Source organism: Furipterus horrens, unplaced genomic scaffold (assembly GCF_987537825.1).
Source record: "Furipterus horrens unplaced genomic scaffold, mFurHor1.1.pri manual_scaffold_7, whole genome shotgun sequence".
NCBI classification, from domain to species: domain Eukaryota; kingdom Metazoa; phylum Chordata; class Mammalia; order Chiroptera; family Furipteridae; genus Furipterus; species Furipterus horrens.
In genome coordinates, this window is record NW_028327177.1 from 130427620 (window position 1) to 130447460 (window position 19841).

Below are 19841 nucleotides of genomic sequence, written 5' to 3' on the forward strand. Positions count from 1 at the left end.
TCCCACAAAACTGTCTGGAGGCCCTCTATGAAGGTATTGTCCAGGTTCTTCATACCTGTTAGGAAAGAAGTCCCTGGGTGTTGGTAGGAAACACGGTCCATTTTTCCTCTGAGTTATCTCTGTGATGTCAGCTCACGCCTTCAGAGGCTGGGAGTCAACATTGAGGTAAAGATTGAGGACAAAGTTAACTTTGCTCAAAAAACATTTGCTGAAAAGCCAGTTTGTTCCCATGTAGGCTAAAGAAACAAGCTCTGTCCCCAAGTCAGAAGACTGGTGTGATCTTGGTTTTGTCATGAACAATTTTTTTTTTTTCTCTATTTTTACTCAGTTTCATGGACACACAACTCTGAATTGTCCTGGCCCAATACAAGGAACCCATGTCCCACCCTAGATTGAACATCATCCTATGCACCGAAAAGGTTGCAGGTTCGATCCTTGGTCCGGGCACATATCTAGATTATGGGTTAAGTCCTCTTCTTTCTTCTCTCTAAAATTAATAAACATATCCTTGGGTGAGTATTAAAAATACAAAGGGGGGGGGAAGGAACCCATGTCCAAGTAACTGAGTGAGAATGGGGAAGAGTTTGCATGTCTTTAGCAGATACTTCACTGAGCAGCTGCAATGTTACGGGAGAGCACTGTTTGGAGAGCTTCAGGTGGAGTCCCTGTTAAAATCCAGTGTCATTTTTAAAGTATATCTGGAAAGATTGGGAAAAGCAGCCGGTGTGTGTATATATATATATATATATATATATAGCACAAGGTGTGCTTTTGATGATCTATATAAAGAGATTCTTAGATTTGTATGTGAAATGTGCAAGTATTTCCTCCTTTGGTCACTAAGCAGTGGGCAGAATGACAGCCACTGAAATTCTGAAATGTACCTAGTCCACAGGGTAAAGACGTGATGGTGAAATGCCATGAAATAGCACACTGATTTGGGTGGACCGGCTTCGGGCCCTTGATTTCTTCATGAAGTTGGTCAAAATGTTGAAAGAAAGGGCCCAAACACATGGTGTTTACATGGTCACTTTGTAGTATTTATATTAAAAAGTACAACAGAAATAGTATGAAGACTGTTTTCTTAATGTGAACATTGGAGAAGGAAGGAATATAGTCAGTTAACATACAGTTTCGGGAGAGTGGTTTCTTGAAAATAGATATATAACCACCCCCTTCCTCTTTAAAAAAAATATCACAAAATACTGGATTATTCTAGTCACAGGGTAAGAAGAGATTATGGTTCAGAAGTCATGGGTCTAAGAAACTCCTATGTTTGTTTTATTTGTTCTTAATAGTATGTCATTTGGGAGCTCTTAAAAGCTATTTATTTGTACTAACAAATCGGCAGATCCAAGAAACAGTAGATATGCCAGAAATAGACTTTATTTTGCTACTAACTTAAGACAGTTACGATATCAAACCATGGGGTGGTGAACACACAGTACATCATACAGGTGATACTGTGAGAAATCGATCGATCGGCAGCCGTCCGTCTCAAGAGACGATGGTGTAGCTTCTTAAGAGTCTATCTGCACCGCCGAGAATGGCTGTGCAGTCCGACTCGGGAGTGACACGGTATCTGTCTCCTCCCGTGTTGAATCGACATCTTGTGATGACGCTGGAGTGTCCTCTCCAGTGAAGCTGAAGCTACAGAGCCTGGGCAGGGTGATATGGAGGGTCTGCTGTTGCCCATGCAGCAGACCCCCCCTCTCTTCGCAGCTGAAGGGTCCAAGGGAAAGACGGAGTCAATACAGCTTGGCTTCAGGTGCGCCGCAGGAGTTGCCGGTGTTGACTACAACGTCAAACCGTCTTAGGGACTCCGGCTCCGGATTTTCTGTCGGGGTTTACTCCCTTAGCCTTTCCCCTGAAGAGGTATGCCGCAAGGCAGCGGAGGTTTTTTGGAGTCAGAGTTTTCCTTCTCTGATGTGCCCTGACTGGAAGATCGAACCAGCGACACTTAGCTCGCAGGCCGACGCTCAATCCACTGAGCCAAACCAGCCAGGGTCACTGTGAGAAATGCTCACAATAAAAAACTGGGACACAGGACTTGAGCAGCAAAGTGAGGCGTTTATTCACCAGTCTGCAGAGTTGGGCACACTGCTAGCCAGGAGCGTGTGCGGGTGGAGGAGACAAAACGGGTTTTATACAAATGCGATTAGCTCCCCCTCCCCTCTTCTCCCCTGTTTCTCCATTACTGGTTAATTCGGGTTCACAATCTAACACGATTAACTACTTAACTCAGGGTGTGATTAACTAAGTATAATCTAGTTATAGGTCTATCTCCAACTTATTTGCAAAGTTATCTAGCTACATCTTCCCATTTCTCTGTGTTTAGTGGCGACAGTCTTCCTCCTTTTGATCCCAGAGATATGTGTGAGGAGCTGCGGAATGTCATTTCCTCTCCCCTTTTCCATGATTCATCTGTTAATTATCTCCTACTGGTTTGAGAATCACACTGGCTTGCTTCTTTATCCCTAACAGTCGTCGTCAGCAGCCGTCCGTCTCGAGAGATGATGGTGTAGCTTCTTAAGAGTCTATCTGCACCGCCGAGAATGGTTGTGCAGTCTGACTCGGGAGTGACACGGTATCTGTCTCCTCCCGTGTTGAGTCGACATCTTGTGATGACGCTGGAGTGTCCTCTCCAGTGAAGCTGAAGCTACAGAGCCTGGGCAGGGTGATATGGAGGGTCTGCTGTTGCCCATGCAGCAGACCCATCCCTAACAGTATATTGTAGAATTGTGCCCGTGAAACCAGTATAATTTTGTTAACTAGTATCACCCCAATAAATTTAATAAAAATGAGTAGAACTAAAGATACCAAACCAATGATAAAGGATGGTGAGGGGGAGGGAGAAGGAATAGATTTAGATCAGTCATAACAAACAACAAAATTAAAACCTAGCTAGATTAAAGGGTTCCATGGAGAGGAGCAGGGAGAACGTATTTTTAAAATAAAGGTGTGGGTACTTACACAAATTAAAAGGAACACAAACTAGAAAATATGGCAGTTACTCTGAAAAGATCGTAAAACTAGTTAAAACAGGAAGAAACACACCTTTTACAGAGAGGAAAATCCAACTACTCGGTATATTTTATATTTAGCCTGAGCATTTTTCCATTAAAAATGACACTAGAATACTGTTTTGGATAAATAGTAAGCACTGTACTTCCTCTGTGGTTGGGAGAAAATGTTTTGGAAAATATCCAGAGCTTTAAAAGTGGGGGTAACTCATTCCTTCTTTGGGAATCTCCTCCAAGGCAGCACATTTTGAAGGTATGTGTTGCAACGTTACGTATCATCAACAATAGGTGTAAGGATGATTTTTTTTTTTTTTTTTTTTTAGCTACTTAAATTTATAAAGTGTTTGTGATCACATTAAAAAATACAGTGAAGTTAAACAAGAACACACCAAAGTGAAGTTGGTTCAGGAAAAATTATGCAGAACCAGAAAACAAGTGCACAGAAAAATTGCTAAGTAGAAGTAGGCCAAAATATCAATAATACTGTTTAAAAAAAAAACATGATTATATTTCAATATGCAACCAAAAAGTAAAACACCACAGTAAAATAACAAGCATGGTATTTAGTTTGCAATGCGTAACAAATGGTTAACGCCGTTAAGTCATAAATGAGGTAGTTGTATTTTCTTTGAAGATGGGACTGAGGCAAAATTTTTTATATTTATTAAGGAAAACATATAGACAATAAACTGCGTGTATTTAAAGTGTACACCACATGTTTGCTATGTACTTCGCCCATGAAAACGTCATAGTCAAGATGTAACAGTCAGTTACATCCAAAAGTCATTTTGTAACCCTTAGGACAGTCCCTTCCTCCTGTTCCCATGTCCCAAGCAATCACCCATCAGCTTTCTGTCCTAGATTAAGGTTTTGTTTCGATGGGTTAGAAAGTGAATTTAGCAACTGAGTAACAGGCCTTCACTCAGCTCCCAAAAGTAGTGGTTTAAATAAATATTCCAAGTTTTAATCTCTACTGTTAAAAAAAAGAATCCTTTAGCTTAACCCCATCATTCCTGGGTGTTGGCATTTATCCCTGTGCCCCCAATGGCTGCTGGAGCACAAGCCATTAAATCTCTGTTCTGTCCAATTGAAAGGAAGTAGGTGGTCACCCTTATTGTATAGAGATTTCCCAGAAGTCTTTGGGTTTTTTTTTTTTTTAACATTGATTTTGGAGACAGAGAAAAAAACAAAAACATTGATTTATTCCACCTATTATGCATCATTGGTTGATTCTTGTGTATGTGCCCTGACTTGGGGATCAAACCCTCAACCTGGTGTGTCGGAACAATGGCTCTAACCAACTGAGCTACTGGGCCAGGGCTCCCAGAAGTCTTGGATAACACATTCATGAGTCAAAAATGTAATGTCAGGACCACATCAGTTGCCAGGGAGTTCTATCCAAACTCACTACAGCCTTAGATAAGGTAGAGCTTCTGTTACTTTTTATTGTCTATTAATAGTAAGTCAGTAGCGGTACAGTACCGAAGTGAAATAGATGTTCTAGACAACCAGCCCTATCCGCTTCCTGGTCTCCTTTATTGGACATGACTTGTCTACCCATTAAAGTAAAAACTGTCACTCTTCATGTTAAAGCTAAGAGTGATAGATATTGTACTGTTTAGCACAAAAATGAGAACTGAGCTTAATGACTAAACATAATTGTTTTGTTATTTATTTGTAGAGAGAGGGGAATGGAGGGAGAAAGAGGGAGAGAAACATCGATTTGAGAGAGAAACTGCTGGGTTGCTTTTTGTGTGTACCCCAACCGGAAAGCAAACCTTTTTACTTTGCGGAATGACACCCAACTGACTGAGCCACACTAGTCAGGGCTAAGCATAATTGTTTTAAATTGTACAAATGAAATTCTAAATTAATTAGGCTTTTTGGATTATTTTGGTCCCTTCTGTTTTTCTTTTACCATCTTAATAGACTAAAATAACCTGCAGACACTCCTGCTTGCCGTGATGGAAAGTTCCTACAAGAAGTGCCGAGAATGTGTACTATGTCTTGTGAACTGGTAACATACTATCCCAAGAAGTGATCAAGGAAACTTTTCTGTTATAAATAAGGAAATGGAAGAACAAAAGTAACTGCTTTGCCCAAGAAACCAGATCTCCTTAAGCATAGCCTTCCCTGTTTGTCAGCAAAACATGTTGACTGACCTCCTACTTTGTTTCAGGCACTGAAATAGGTACTTTATGCATACATAGTAGTGCCTCTAGCCCTGGCTGGTTTGGCTCAGTGGATTGAGCGTCGGCCTGCGAGCTAAGTGTCGCTGGTTCGATCTTCCAGTCAGGGCACATCAGAGAAGGAAAACTCTGACTCCAAAAAACCTCTGCTGCCTTGCGGCATACCTCTTCAGGGGAAAGGCTAAGGGAGTAAACCCCGACAGAAAATCCGGAGCCGGAGTCCCTAAGGCGGTTTGACGTTGCAGTCAACACCGGCAACTCCTGCGGCGCACCTGAAGCCAAGCTTTATTGACTCTGTCTTTCCCTTGGACCCTTCAGCTGCGAAGAGAGGGGGGGTCTGCTGCATGGGCAACAGCAGACCCTCCATATCACCCTGCCCAGGCTCTGTAGCTTCAGCTTCACTGGAGAGGACACTCCAGCGTCATCGCAAGATGTCGATTCAACACGGGAGGAGACAGATACCGTGTCGTTCCCGAGTCGGACTGCACAGCCATTCTCGGCGGTGCAGATAGACTCTTAAGAAGCTACACCATCGTCTCTCGAGACGGACGGCTGCTGACGAGTAGTGCCTCTATGGTATGGGTGTTGTTATTTTCCATTTTGCAAAGAGCAGCTTTTGCTCCAAAGAGGTTAGTAACCTGCCAGAGGCACACTGGCAGTGAATAGAACAACTGTGGTTAAATAACTGGCCTAATTTAAAAATTTCCCATGCTGTCTTATTAGGACTCTTGGTTACAGTCCACTAAAAGGGGATGAATAGTCTCAGGTGACCAGGTAGAAGAATATTGATGGATCTCAGGCTTCAGGTGTCCAGGGACGCAGATCTTGGATCCAGCACTGTCAAATCACTGAGCTTTCTGTCCCTCTGTCATTTTTGTTACTGGACATGGGCTTGTCCACGCAGAGAGAGAGTGGAGATCTCTGGCCTGCACTGGCCTGCAAGCCATCCTCAGGGAGAGAGTGGGTTTCCTTTTTCCCCTCTGACCTCCCTTTGGGTTGGGAGGGAAGGATGCTGGGACATCCCTCTGTAAAGTCCCAGGGAAGGGGCCCTTGATTGTCCTGGCTTCCTTCCTTCATTCCTCCTTGGGGCACAGTGGCCGGAGGCATTATGATAGGGAGCTCCCTTTGGACCAAACCAGTGAGCATTTAACACATCCCAAAACTAAAGACTAGACAGCCAAATCTGCAGGTAGATTTGAGTCCTTGTCCACTTGATACCACCTTTAAATGAGTAGCAGTATCCCAGGGACATATTCTGCAATGTGTCTGGGTCCAGTACAAGTTGGGGATTGGGTGTTTTAATTCCCGTGTAACAGCTTTTGTTGGGAAAAACTTGTCCCCACCCTCCATTCCCTTATACCCTGTCTTCAACCAGACATTTGTCTTACTAGTTTCCCCTCTATAGTTGGAGATACTACACACTCCCTGGAGCTTCAGCAGAGGTGTGTTTTGCCTTTTTCCAGTCCCTTCTGGACCCTGAATCCCATCACTGATCCACGTTTATATGTTTGCGTTGGTGCTGGAAGGCTTGAGATTTACATGGGTCCTCTTGTGTAATAAATTAGCAGCTCATCTCTGTGTGCAGTGTGGTATAATCTCCCTAGCGAGGCCATCTTGTCTTGGACACCTCATTTTCCTCCCATCCTGATGTCTTCATCAACTTATAGTCAAGATTAGTTTTTGTATAAACTTCTAATAAATCACTTCTGGCTGGGAAGAGTATACCTAAAAAAGGCACATCTCCCCCATTGACTGGCTTATCTGTTCTTTTAATCCAGTATGACATAAGTTGGATGCACAGGTGACTATGATCCACAGTTCCTACTTTATGACTGGAGAGAATCACAGCTTACTTATAATTAGCTCAAGAGACTTAGTTCTAGAAAAAGCACCCAGAGGTAAATCCTTCAGTTAATTCTATCGATAAGATAGTCCTATAAAGGGAGTTTTCCCTAATGAGTTGAAACAAGGGAAGCATGGAAGACGTCTGTCGTGTACCTCGTTTTTATTGCCTTTTAGGACATTGTATTACTTTGATTCTTTCTGAAAACCCAACATTTTGGTCACATAGGTAACTAGAGGATTTTATAAGGTGCACTGATTACCTGCAGATATTCGTAAGCAGGATCAGAAGTATAGTTGCTCTCCACATAAGAGAGCCTTCATTCTTTACTTACTGTATGTCCTTTACCTTAACATTTAAGATGCTGTTGAGTGTACGATGCACATTTATTTGGTCCACAACTAATAAAGGGGAAAAAACCTACTGACAATTTCAGGATAACTCTGTTTCGAAGACATGAAATGGGATTAAAATTGTGTTTAGAGTGCACTACAACATTTTCCATGTCTGGTATGGGGGCCTGTGAGTTTATGGCGAGCTATTTGCACTAAAATCTTCTGGCTCTCGGGTCACTTTACGAGCCATCAGGCCACTGCTGGTCTCCACAGCAGACATCACGAATGTCTTTCTGCACTCTTCCTCTAATAAACCCACACGGGGCCAGCCTCGGGCTCGTCGGTACCAGTGGCCGTCACTCAAGTCAGCTGGCATGCACTGACTGATCGCCTGCCCAGAGTAAGACCCTTTCCGATGTTTGGTTGGAACTGTTAACATTTAGAAGATGATAACATTTTTTTCTCAAGGCACATCCCGCCCCCACCACTATACTTAATTGTTTCATTTTTTTAACTGCAAAGCGTGATTCTGTTTTCAAAGTTGACCCAGCCCCTTCCCCACTGTTCAGTTTCCCCAACCCACCTGCCTCTTGTCTCCCTCAAAAGCCCTGCTTCCAAGAATGGGAGGAACCTAGTTCAGCAGGCCCTGGTCTGCACATCTTGGAATGCAGCTCTTGACTGGATTGTGTGATTTGGAGAGGGAAGATCCATTTTGTCTGGAACGTAGGGCTTTTATGACCCTCAGCCCCAGGGCTGATGTTATCTTTGCATGCTTGGGGATATGACGGTAAGAGTTTCTCACCTCTTCCACCTGCTTGAAAAATGGAGGTAGAAGAAACAGTTCTTACAGGATGGGAGTTCCAGACCCAAGGGCTTGCAGGGGGCTGGCAGGACGTGAGGAAGCAAGCCTGGCTTAGGAGACAGTAAGGGGAGAGAGGTGGGTAGACAGTCATGTGTTAAACACTACACCCCTCCCCACCCAGCAAAAGATGGGTGGTCATTGCTCTGCCAGCCAGTTCTTAACCTGCAGGAGTGTGGGCCTGTTGTTCCCATATCTTTTGTGTGTGTGTGTGTGTGTGTGTGTGTAATGGAAAATCAGTTTGGTAAATAATCTGACATTGGTATAAACAAAAAGCAGCTTGCCTCCTCTGCTGACCATTGAGAAATATGGGCATAGGCTTGGTTGCATTGATGAGATTTTGACACAGACACCAGCTCTTGCTAATGAGTAGCCAACGCATCTGCAAACAGGGTGTGTAGGTTACTGATGCTACTCTGCCACCCTTTCACAGTAGCGCTGCGTGGCGCCGGTGCTGCAGCGCTCACTTGCTGACTGAATCTTGACTGACAGCCTGAGACATTGGAGATCTGTTAACCCCGTTAGATGCTTATATGCACACCTTTTGATCATTCTAATTTTTTATCTTAGGGATAATTTGGATATATCCATCTGCTTCTGTTTGTTGGTAACTATATTAGTGTCCTAGGGTTGCTACAACAGATGATCACTAGCTGGGTGACTTGAGAACAGGAATGTATTATATATCACAGATTTGAAGGCTTGAAGTCCGAAATCAGGGTGTTGGCAGGAACACGCTCCTTCTGAAGGTTCTAGGGAAGGACTCTTTTCTTGCCTTTTCCTAGTTTCTGGCGATTGCCAGCAATCCTTGGGGTTCTGGGAGTAACTCCTAGTTTCCTATCTTCACATGGCCTTACGTGGTTGAGTCACTGGATTTTGTGCTCACCCTTCCTCCATTATGACCTCATCTTATTACCTGCAAAGTCCTTACTTCCAACAAAGGTCACATTCTGAGGTTTCAGATGCACCTGAATTTGGCGGCGAAGTGGGCCATAGTTAACCCAGTACAGTTACCTACTGCTTTGAGGAACACGGTTATGTCCACAGACACGAGCGAGTTTAAAATGTTTAGGTGATTGTTCATATTACAAGCCAAGAGGTATGTACTTAGCCCCCCCTTAGTTAGCTACGTAATGACGCTTGGGATAGGATCGTGTAAAGACAGAGCAGAAAGGTTATATGGAGCCGTCCTTCACTTTCAGCTTCATGAAAGGTGGCTTCTGAGCTGGGTTTTGAACCTCGGGGTGAATTTGGAAGGGAATGCATTCCATGCAGTGGGTACCCTGTGAACCGTGCAGGTGAACCCAACCGAGTTCCCTCTCTGATCAGCTCTTGTGGATCCTTAGGCCTCGCAAGGATTGGAGCAGAGAACGCAGTGAGCAGTTAACCACAGCTGGGGTGGTCTGGGTGAGGTACAGTGGGGGGTGTGGCTCCCCTGCCATTAATTCGTTATCCAGGCTGAGAGGATTAAACTTGGTAAATTGGGGCCTCAATTTTATTGGAGGTGGGGTGGGTTTTAAATGACAGAATGAGTCACACAACTGTTCAGCTGGAACCGTGTTCATAAAAATTAGGTTGATTATGTATTGTTTGATTCCGTAGGTTATGGTCGCCCTGGGGGAGAGGGAACTGACGAGGAGAATGAGTGCTTGATGGATACAGTAGTTTTCTTTTGGGATGATAAAAGTGTTGTGGTGGTGATTACACAATGCTGACTGTGCTAAGTGTCACTAATGGCAAGTTTTATGTTAGGTATTTTGCCACGATTTAAAAACAAAATAAGGCATGAAGTGTGACTAGGCCTAGGTAGGCGATCCTGCTTGTCTGATGAAAGCTAAGTGGGATGAAGGGAAAGGATGGTTGAGTTTTTATTGGAGATGTTTCCTGAGAACTGATGATAATAACCTGTGTCAGCTGCTGTGGTCTCCGCTCCTTTCCTGTCTTCTGTTGCATTTTTCTCACAGTCCCCTTTTACCAAGCTCGGAGGTCAGGAAGGATTCCAGGGCCTTTCAACTAGTAGGAGGTGGAGCCAGGATTTGAACCTGGTTACCTGACTCCTAGGTTGAATCAGCCTGGTTTCCCCAGTCCTGCCCCAGTTTTAGATATGTTCTATATTTCGGAAACTCCTCAGTCCAGGGTGCACGTATGATTTGGTCACCCATAAGCAATTCCTGAGACCAAAGTGAAGAGAGGAAGAAAGGGAGAGAGACATCGATTTGAGCACATGCCCTGACCGGGGATGAAACTGGTGATCTTTTGCTTTGTGGGATGTTGCCCAACCCCCTGAGCCATCCAGTCAGGGCAGCTCCAAACTTTCATGCTTCCCCAAGCCCCTCCTGGTTTGGGACACCTGCTCTAAAACTGTGGCACCCCCAACAGTCAGTTTGGAATCCCTGATTTCATACCTCAGTATCTCAAAGAAATCCTTGTGACTTTTGAAGTCATGTCATGTAATATTAATGAAAACACAAGGCCTTCTGTCTGGATTAATTTTTTATGAACAATAATACATCTGATTAAACTGGCTGATTTACTAGAGCTGGTGGTACAGGGTGGGGTGTAGATGGTCTCTGACCACAGGGCATGGTTCCTTAGGTGACGAGGATTCCCAGTATGCCCTTGGTGTTGGTTCTGGCTGGAAATGACAAGACAGGAAGGTGATGGATAGCCGCTGGCCTGCAGTCTGTCGTATACCCGCACCCAGGGGACGTGCCCAGCCTTCGGGGTTTCCCCTAGGCGGTAGTAAGGCCGGAAAGTCTGTGGGAAGTGGCTCATGTGCCCTGGGAAGTACGTTTCACATCTGATCCTCAGTCACAGTTTTCGGCTGTGACCCAGCTACACTGGTTTCACTGTGTCAGAGTATCTTTTAATAGTCCTGACATTCACTGTGTAGGTGCCATTTCTCATACAAAGAAATTCAGCGCTTGCCAGCAGCTCCTTCAGTTACATGTCAAACAGATGCCATTCTCTCCCTAAGTGCCTGCTTTCTTTCCAAGGAAGTGGATCAAGCGGTCTGTTGGCTTTTCAGGTCTGGGGGTGGAGAAAAAGGCAATCTTAATTAAATGTTTTGTCTGAGGTGTGTGAAGTCTCCTTCTAATGCCATGCGGTTGTTTTTGATTTTCCAGCTGAGCATTGAGCAGGCCCAGACGGTGGCAGAACAGGTGGAGATGAAGGCCAAGGTGGTACAGTCAGAAGTCAAGGCCGTGACTGCAAGGCATAAGAAGGCCCTGGAGGAGCGGGAGTGCGAGCTGCTGTGGAAGGTAAGGGGGGAGCCAGCCCACGCCCAGCCCGGGCCGCCTCTGCCGGCCAGCACATCATCCCCGAACCACATGTCAGATCCTGGACCCCGGCTCTCGTTTTAGAATACTTGGTACCTTTCCAAAGTTCGTTGGCAGAAAAATTCAGGGGTCCCTAGAACCTTGTGCCTGCTTCCCAGTTAGAGAACAACAAGAAGTCTTTTCAGAAGTAGTCAGGTAACCAAGGCTGGAAGGAGCCCCGAGTTTTCTGTTGCACACACGCTCCAGAGGAGGCAGAAAACGGAGTACAATCGCAACGGTTGTTATGAAAGCAGGCTGGTAGGAAACATCCTTATTTGGGGCGTCCTGGCTGGTTGCACTTCCTGAGCCCTTGTGGAAAGGCGGTTTTCCACTATGGAGGGCAGTGAGCGTGTGCGCTTCTTCCTATTGGAGCAGGAAAGAGTGCTGAGCCCACTCATGTGCTGTTTAGATAAAGATCAGCTGGGAAGATGGCTCTCGCCACCCAAGTCACCATCCCAGCATTTTCTTCTCTGATCTTCTATCCCCCTTCAGAGGGAAGAGGGGAATGTGCCTGCAAATGGGCCAGTTCCATGGTAATTACATTCTCTGAACACACAAGGCAGGCCACATACAGAGTTGATTTTAAAGGGGTGCACTTAGGTGTACGCATGCTTGTTTTGATCATCCGAATTATAGGATGGTAGAGGCGACATCTCAGTCTCTGAAAGCGACCCTCACCAATCAACATGTTCTGTGGAAAGCCACCTTGGATTTTACATTTTCCAGTTATTTTAGCTTTCTGTTTCCTCTGACCTCTCAAAAACGGTGGCTTGGTTGCTCTTTGACAAGAAGTGAAAGACTCCTTGTGGGTGGGGAAAAGTCCGAGATTTAACTCGGCACCTATTTTATTTAGGCACCTTGGTGGCCCTGACATGGTTTTCGGGCACTCCGATGTCCCCATGGTCTGTCAGTCTCATGCCACCCACGAATGTTAATTATAACTGAAAGGGGCCCCCTTCTTGCAACCTGAGAGCCCCGTGATGAACTCTGCCGCAAACTTGCTCTTCTGGATTTGCTGATGAAAAGGCCTTTGTGTGTTTCAGCCAATCTTACCTGAGTTATCCTCCTCCCTCCTGTGAGGCTGACTCACCTCCTCTTCTAAAGGCAGTTTTCTAAATGGAAGGCAAGTTTTTACTCTAAGAGAAGCAAATTTGGAAAAAGAATCCATTTCTTCGTGCAGTGAACTTTGTTTCTATTTACCTAAAAACTCAGTTCTCAGAGTCGGCCTGCTCTGTGTGAACACACCTCAGTCCCATTTATCTTTACTTCTCTTTAGGGTACCTGGCCCCAAATCATGTGGGAATCCCCCCTTTCTTTATTAATTATTCATTGTTCTGCCCCAACCCAGCAAAGCTTTCCTACCTGTCTCTGCCTTGGGAATCTCTTTGTTATTTATCTATCTGTCTGTCTATCTATCTATCTATCTAGCAAGCAAAGCATTGTTGAGTGCCAACGAACCAATTTTATGTATCTGGATACACCTTTCATTCTTGTGGCTTATACATTTCCAGGGGACCTGGCTTCCTCTTGGGATTAGCTACAACCACCTACCTAGCTGAGGGGTCAGGAACCAAAGCCTGGAGGTTTAGTCCAGTGCAAGACCGAAGGACAAAGCTTCTCTTCGATCTGTCCCCACAAGGCCCTCTCTGCACATTCATGTCCTGCTTCCAGAGCAGACCGATGAAAAAGCATGTGCATGGGTCAGAAATCGCATCATCACCCCACAAGGGAAAGTCCGATGAAGATCCAGGCCTCCCCACCGTGGACCCTTGTTCTGAAATAGGCTTTCTGTAGCTTACAGATCCATAGCGCACTCAGAATTCACGGTCCTCTGCAAAAACCATGCTCTAGCTGCGTGACCTGTGTGTTCCCTAATATGCCATCACTTGGCTGATCGCTGGTCTCTCCTTCCTAACTTGTCCTCTCCAGCACATGGTCCGCAGAGCTTATTATTGTAAGGACGTAAATCTACCCACATCACTCCATACATAAAGCTCGACAGTTTTTTGACATCCCAAGCAAGTGCCCACCTCCAAGATCTTTGTGCTTGTGCTTTCCTCTGCTTGGATCACTAAATCTGGCCCCCCTAGACACGGTCTTGCATACCCCATTTCTGCTCTCTCAACACCCAGCACCGTCTGAACTTCCGGTGTTTCCTTGTGTGCTTGCTTAAAATGTAACCCCCGTGAGGGCAAAGGCCATATTTCCTTTAGGTCACTGGGTACCTCCAGTGCCTGGCACAAAGTAGGTGCTCAGTAAACACTTGTTTAGATGGCTGTTTTTTAACTTCCATTTTTATTTAACTTCTAACTTAATGGGAACGTTGCAGGTATTAATAATAAAAGAAATCCATATATCCTTGACCCAGATTCACCAGTTATTTATATTTTGCCCCGTTTTCTAAACTCTAAACTATTTATTTCCTCTGAGCAGGGACATTCTCTTAGCCATTCACACAGTTAATTAAAATCCAGAGGTTTAATCTCAATCCTATGCTAGCATGGAATCCTCAGTCAGTAGTCAGATTTCACCAATAGTATTTTAGTAGCACTGTCGTGTGTGTACCCCCCTCCCCCCAATTCAGGATCACTCATTGCCTTTAGCTCTCTTGTCTCTTCAGTCATCTGTATCTGGAACAATTCCTCAGCCTTCTGTTTTCCCTTTAGGTTTTGCTGTGTTTGAATCGAAGAGTGCAGGCCAGTTGTTTTTGTGGATTATCCCTCAATGTGGGTTTTGTCTGAGGCTTCCTCCTGACTCGGGCCAGGGTACGTGTTTTCTGCGCATGGTTCTAAGCCTCTCTGTCCTGTCTCCCTGTTCTCGCTTTTCCCTCCAGGTAGAGAAGATCCGCCAGGTGAAGGCCAAGTCTCTGTACCTGCAGGTGGAGAAGCTACGGCAGAGCCTCAACAAGCTCGAGAGCACCATCAGTGCCGTCCAGCAGGTCCTGGAGGAGGGGAGGGCGCTGGACGTCCTGCTGGCCCGAGACCGCATGCTGGCCCAGGTGCAGGAGCTGAAGACCTTGCGTAGCCTCCTGCAGCCCCAGGAGGATGACCGGATCATGTTCACGCCCCCCGACCAGGCACTGTACCTCGCCATCAAGTCCTTTGGTTTCGTCAGCAGCGGGGCCTTCGCGCCGCTCACCAAGGCCACAGGCGACGGCCTCAAGCGGGCCCTCCAGGGTAAAGTGGCCACCTTCACTGTCATTGGCTACGACCACGATGGGGAGCCTCGTCTCTCGGGAGGCGACCTAATGTCCGCTGTGGTCCTGGGCCCTGATGGGAACCTGTTCGGGGCAGAAGTGAGTGATCAGCAGAACGGGACTTACATGGTGAGCTACCGGCCCCAGCTGGAGGGCGAGCACCTGGTGTCGGTCACCTTATGCAACCAGCACATCGAGAACAGCCCCTTCAAGGTTGTGGTCAAGTCGGGCCGCAGCTACGTGGGCATCGGGCTGCCAGGCCTGAGCTTCGGTAGCGAGGGCGACAGCGACGGCAAACTCTGCCGCCCGTGGGGGGTGAGTGTGGACAAGGACGGCTACATTGTCGTTGCTGACCGCAGCAACAACCGCATCCAGGTGTTCAAGCCCTGCGGCACCTTCCACCACAAATTTGGCACCCTGGGCTCCCGGCCTGGGCAGTTTGACCGACCAGCTGGAGTGGCCTGTGACGCCTCCCGCAGGATCGTGGTGGCCGACAAGGACAATCATCGAATCCAGGTCTTCACCTTCGAGGGCCAGTTCCTCCTCAAGTTTGGCGAGAAAGGAACCAAGAACGGGCAGTTCAATTACCCTTGGGATGTGGCGGTGAATTCTGAGGGCAAGATCCTGGTCTCCGACACTCGGAACCACCGGATCCAGCTGTTCGGGCCTGATGGGGTCTTCCTGAATAAGTATGGCTTCGAGGGGGCTCTCTGGAAGCACTTTGACTCCCCTCGGGGGGTGGCCTTTAACCACGAGGGCCACTTGGTAGTCACCGATTTCAACAACCACCGGCTCCTGGTCATTCACCCCGACTGCCAGTCGGCACGCTTTCTGGGCTCAGAGGGCACCGGCAATGGGCAGTTCCTGCGCCCACAGGGCGTGGCTGTGGACCAGGAGGGGCGCATCATTGTGGCCGATTCCAGGAACCACCGGGTGCAGATGTTCGAGTCCAACGGCAGCTTCCTGTGCAAGTTTGGCGCTCAGGGCAGTGGCTTTGGGCAGATGGATCGCCCTTCCGGCATCGCTGTCACCCCCGAGGGGATGATCGTAGTGGTGGACTTCGGCAACAATCGAATCCTCATCTTCTAATCACATTTTCTAGGCTTCTGTGTTTGGGGTGTGCATGTCTCTCTCTCTCTCTCCCCCCTCCCTCCCCCTTCCCCCTCCCCCTCCCGCACCTCCCACCCCTCACCCTGCCCCCCTTTTGAATTTCAAAGAAGAAACCGTCTCAGGGAAATTTTTTTCTTTTCTTTAGAGAAAACAAGAAAAGTACAGCATTGCCTAAGTCCTACCTCATCTTTATTTTTTCACAGATGAATGTACTGACCTTTTCTGCAGGGATTGAGCCTGTGAAGTGATAATTTCTATCTACCTCATAAATCTTTACATTTCCTTCTCCAGCAGGTCCTCTGCCCGCCGCACACCCTCACTCAGTGGAGTTCACGTTTCCCTCTTCCCCTCCGCGGGACGTGACATGCACAGGCCTAGTGTCTATGGCTGGGAGGGCACTGGATATGTGTGGTGGGCTACTATTCTGTAGGTTGAGCCAAGGAAACACGAAAAACTACTAAGAAAAAAAAAACACAAAAATATAAAATGGAAAAATAGGATTTTAAATGCTTAATTATAGATTATTTGTGTTCTCGAGAATACTGTTGTTTATGGGGTTAGATTGTGTTTTGTGATCTTGATCTTCTTGAAAAAATTTTTTTCTTTTTTTTTTAATGCTGCAACAGAGAACGTTCCCATGTTCTCCTTTTATACCTCAGTGTGTTTATCATCCTGTTCAGCATCTTTTCTTGTTCCTAGCAGAAGCGGCTGTGGCTTGCTAGCCAAGAAAAGCAGACTGTTCCTATTTCAGGGTATGTAATCTTTGTTTCTGTTAAGGTAGGGGCGTGTTTGTAGAGACATCTTACACCATATCTGTGAAGCTGAAGATGATACACCTTCTCCCAAAGAACGTTTCTCTTCATACTTTAGTTTCTAAAAAATAATAAATGTAGTTCAGGTCTTTGATGACTAGTATTCTCAAAAGTCAAGTTGCTGTTGGTTAGAAAGAGTGAAGCGGAAGAAAGAACAAAGTGAACCTTATGCTCAGAGAGAGGGTTTTTGGACTCGGCCTGGTGTGCGGACGTGAGTGGGTAGACACGCGTGTGCTCAGGCAGTCATTTGGGAGCATGAGAAAGAAGCAAGTCACCACCAATCTCTTCCGGTCTCTGTGGGAGGGCGGGGGTCGATCCCCGACCCTAGATTGAATGTTCTGTTAATGGAGACATTTCTTTTCCTAAGAAGAGTAGGCAAAGGAATGAACTTTTATTTTTAAAAGCACAATTTTTTTCCTGCTTTGAAAGTTCAGGGAAATGGTGTTTGAAAGTCAAATGAATAGAACAGCCCATCCCTGCGCTCTCTGCTCGGGTCTCTTTCACAGAGGGGTCTGCCCCTGAGCCGTGCTGGAGGGACCTCATGGTTAACCTTTCTTCCCCCCCAGAGCCCTTTGAATGTTGTAAAGGATTTTGTAAACTCAGTTGCCGCAACTCGAAATGTAGGATATAATGAATATCTTTTGTTAAACCTGGATCTCGGTACCAAAGAATGAAAATTTAAGCCAGGCTCCCACTGCAGAACCGTGGGATGGCGTCTGTCACTTTACAGGGTTGGTTTGTCATAACCTGGACTTGGGTACAAAACCTTGTACTTCTGGGCACTGTCTTTTAAGTGAAACATCAGTGGAGCTAATGCCCTGCTTGTCAGAACCCATATGGGTGGGTCCCTGTATCTCCCACAAATACTGGAATAAGAACCTCATGTGAGCCTTGCCCAGCTCCGGACAAGGACAGGTTCTCAGAGGACAGGCTTACAGGAAGAATTGTTCAAGCAGAGAGGCTAACAGATCGCTCACTCTCTGTCCCTACATTGAAAAGAAATTCCTTTTGCAGTGTGGATGTAATTTTAAGTGAACAGAATAAACTGACAAATCAAGCAATTTGTTTTTGTCATCCCCAAAGAAAAGGAGATGCCGGGACAGTGTAGCAAGTCATTCAAATTGCCTTTCCCATCCAGCTGTTGGGACATCTAATTGACCACTGCCCTGTTCCCATTGCTTTCAGTTCTAGGGTTTCTGAAAGACCAGAACGGAAAAAAACTCCTTTCTTAAAGAACTGCAGTGAAGTATCCAAACACTAAAAAAGTGACTTTAACCTGCTGCTTCAGCTGCTGTTACAGGGTAGAGAGGTGGCAGGAAATATCATTTTCTTTTATCAAAGAACTTGGTAGTGAATCTTTCCTCAGTTTCTATTCAAGCACCAAAAAAGTGACTTTAACCTGTTGCTTCAGCTGCTGTGTTACAGGGTAGGGAGGTGGCAGGAATTGTCATTTTCTTTTATCGAAGAACTTGGTAGTGAATCCTTCCTCAGTTTTTATTCAACTGCCTTTTATTTTATCCCTAACTTCTAAGTTCTTTGGTAAAGACCTTGTGTAATTAAGTGTTTTTATTGTTTTTTATTTTGGAATAACTTGGTGCTAATCTTTCTTCCCTCACCCCCACCACTGCCCAACAAATCACCCTATAAAACACCAAAGACAACTGCTTTTAAATGCTTAAAAATATTTTTATTGCGGAAATGGATCTTGGAAGTTCTTTGATGTTCTCAGAAACCTCAGTCATGATTATGGCTGGGATGAGTTACTTCAGGGGGTTACTCCCTTCTATTATTCATCATCATCTTTGCTCTTGGCATTGCAGTCTCCTGCATGGGGGGAAAATCTTGGGGCCTGATGGGGGGATTTTCTTGGTGAATAGCAGTAACTAAAATCGCTTATTTAACACTCTTCTGTGGATTTGGTTGTAAAGCCAGGAATTTCCACACATGACTGAAATCACTAGGTCTTACAGTTAATAGACTGACCAGTGTGCAGACTTCAAGCTATAGTAGGTTCTCCCTGAAATGAGTGTGTGGATGGGTGGTGCTGCCTCTTTTTACCCTCGATGGTGGTATATCTCCATATCCAAAGTTGTGCATCACTGCCATTTGCAAACCATGGTCACCCCTTGGGAAGATTCTGTTTTTAAAACACTGGTCATCTGTGACCACCCACGATTGACTCCTGACCCACAGGGATTGGTGCAAAGCACTTTGGAGTGTGTTTATTGGACAATGGAATGCTCCAAATCAAAGAAAGAGGAGAAAAGCCAACATTTGGAACCCCCTGGTGTGGGTGAGGCTGTTCACATTAGGTGTATTTAAATGCATGTCTCTTGCCCATTATGAGGTGACGCTAGGGTAGGTAGAAATTGGGTCAAAAAACGAAGTCTTTACCATGGTGAGAGTATAAAGCCCTGAGTGCTGAAAGGGAGGAGAAAATGTTTCTATTGAGTAAATGTGATATTTAGGCAGTAATCCCCATGTATGTCTGATCTGGTCAGGTGGATAGGTGGGGTGTAAGGTCAGCGTCTATTTGGAGATGCCAATTGGATTTGACTCTTATGTAGAGGTTTGGTATTGAGATGGCTAAAGGATATCTTAAGTAACGCACAGATAAAAACCACTTTTGGTTGACGCTGACTTAACATTTCAGAAGTGTTAATCTTTTGTTTTTAAAAAAAAAAAAGTCATTCCTTTGTAAATTTGGTCGTGAGAAGCAATGCTCTCTCAATCTGCGGTGTATTGCGGCTGGCAGGTGGCACGCAAGTTGGCTGGAGCCCAGGGCCCTGGGCAGTCCCCCAGGCGCACTAACGCTTCGACTGATGGATGCCCTTTTAAGTCTAACTTACTTGGGGAAACACAAGGGTACCATAAACAATCTAAATTATGTGTTGGGCCAAAAACATTTGCCAGATTTAAGGCACTTTGTGATGGAGCTGTAAGAATAGCTTGAGATTGGCTCAGTCTGTTTTATTCTAGTTAAGCCAAAGCTTAATAATTTGAGGAGGGAAGTCTTTTAGACTTGAAGCATCAGAATACTGTTTGTATATGTGTTGTCTTCCTCTGGGAGATTCTAAGATTGCTGTGTTCTGGTAGATAGTGAAAGAAATGCCAAAGTTAATAGGCTTGTTTTTGTTTTTTGTTTTTGCTTTTCCTG

The 19841-nt window shown here is 45.6% G+C and overlaps 1 protein-coding gene and 1 long non-coding RNA gene across 2 annotated transcripts in view; both read left to right on the forward strand.

Moving 5' to 3' along the window:
- TRIM71 (tripartite motif containing 71) overlaps positions 1–15851 on the forward strand; it is a 61494-nt gene extending 45643 nt beyond the window's left edge. Inside the window, exons 3-4 of the mRNA XM_090283038.1 lie at positions 11375–11509; positions 14400–15851. Of these exons, the coding sequence (XP_090139164.1) occupies positions 11375–11509; positions 14400–15851 (1587 nt within the window). The remainder of the gene's footprint in view (positions 1–11374; positions 11510–14399) is intronic.
- LOC150005227 (uncharacterized) overlaps positions 1–19841 on the forward strand; it is a 392161-nt gene that overhangs the window by 166537 nt on the left and 205783 nt on the right. The gene's annotated exons all lie outside the window — the stretch shown is intronic.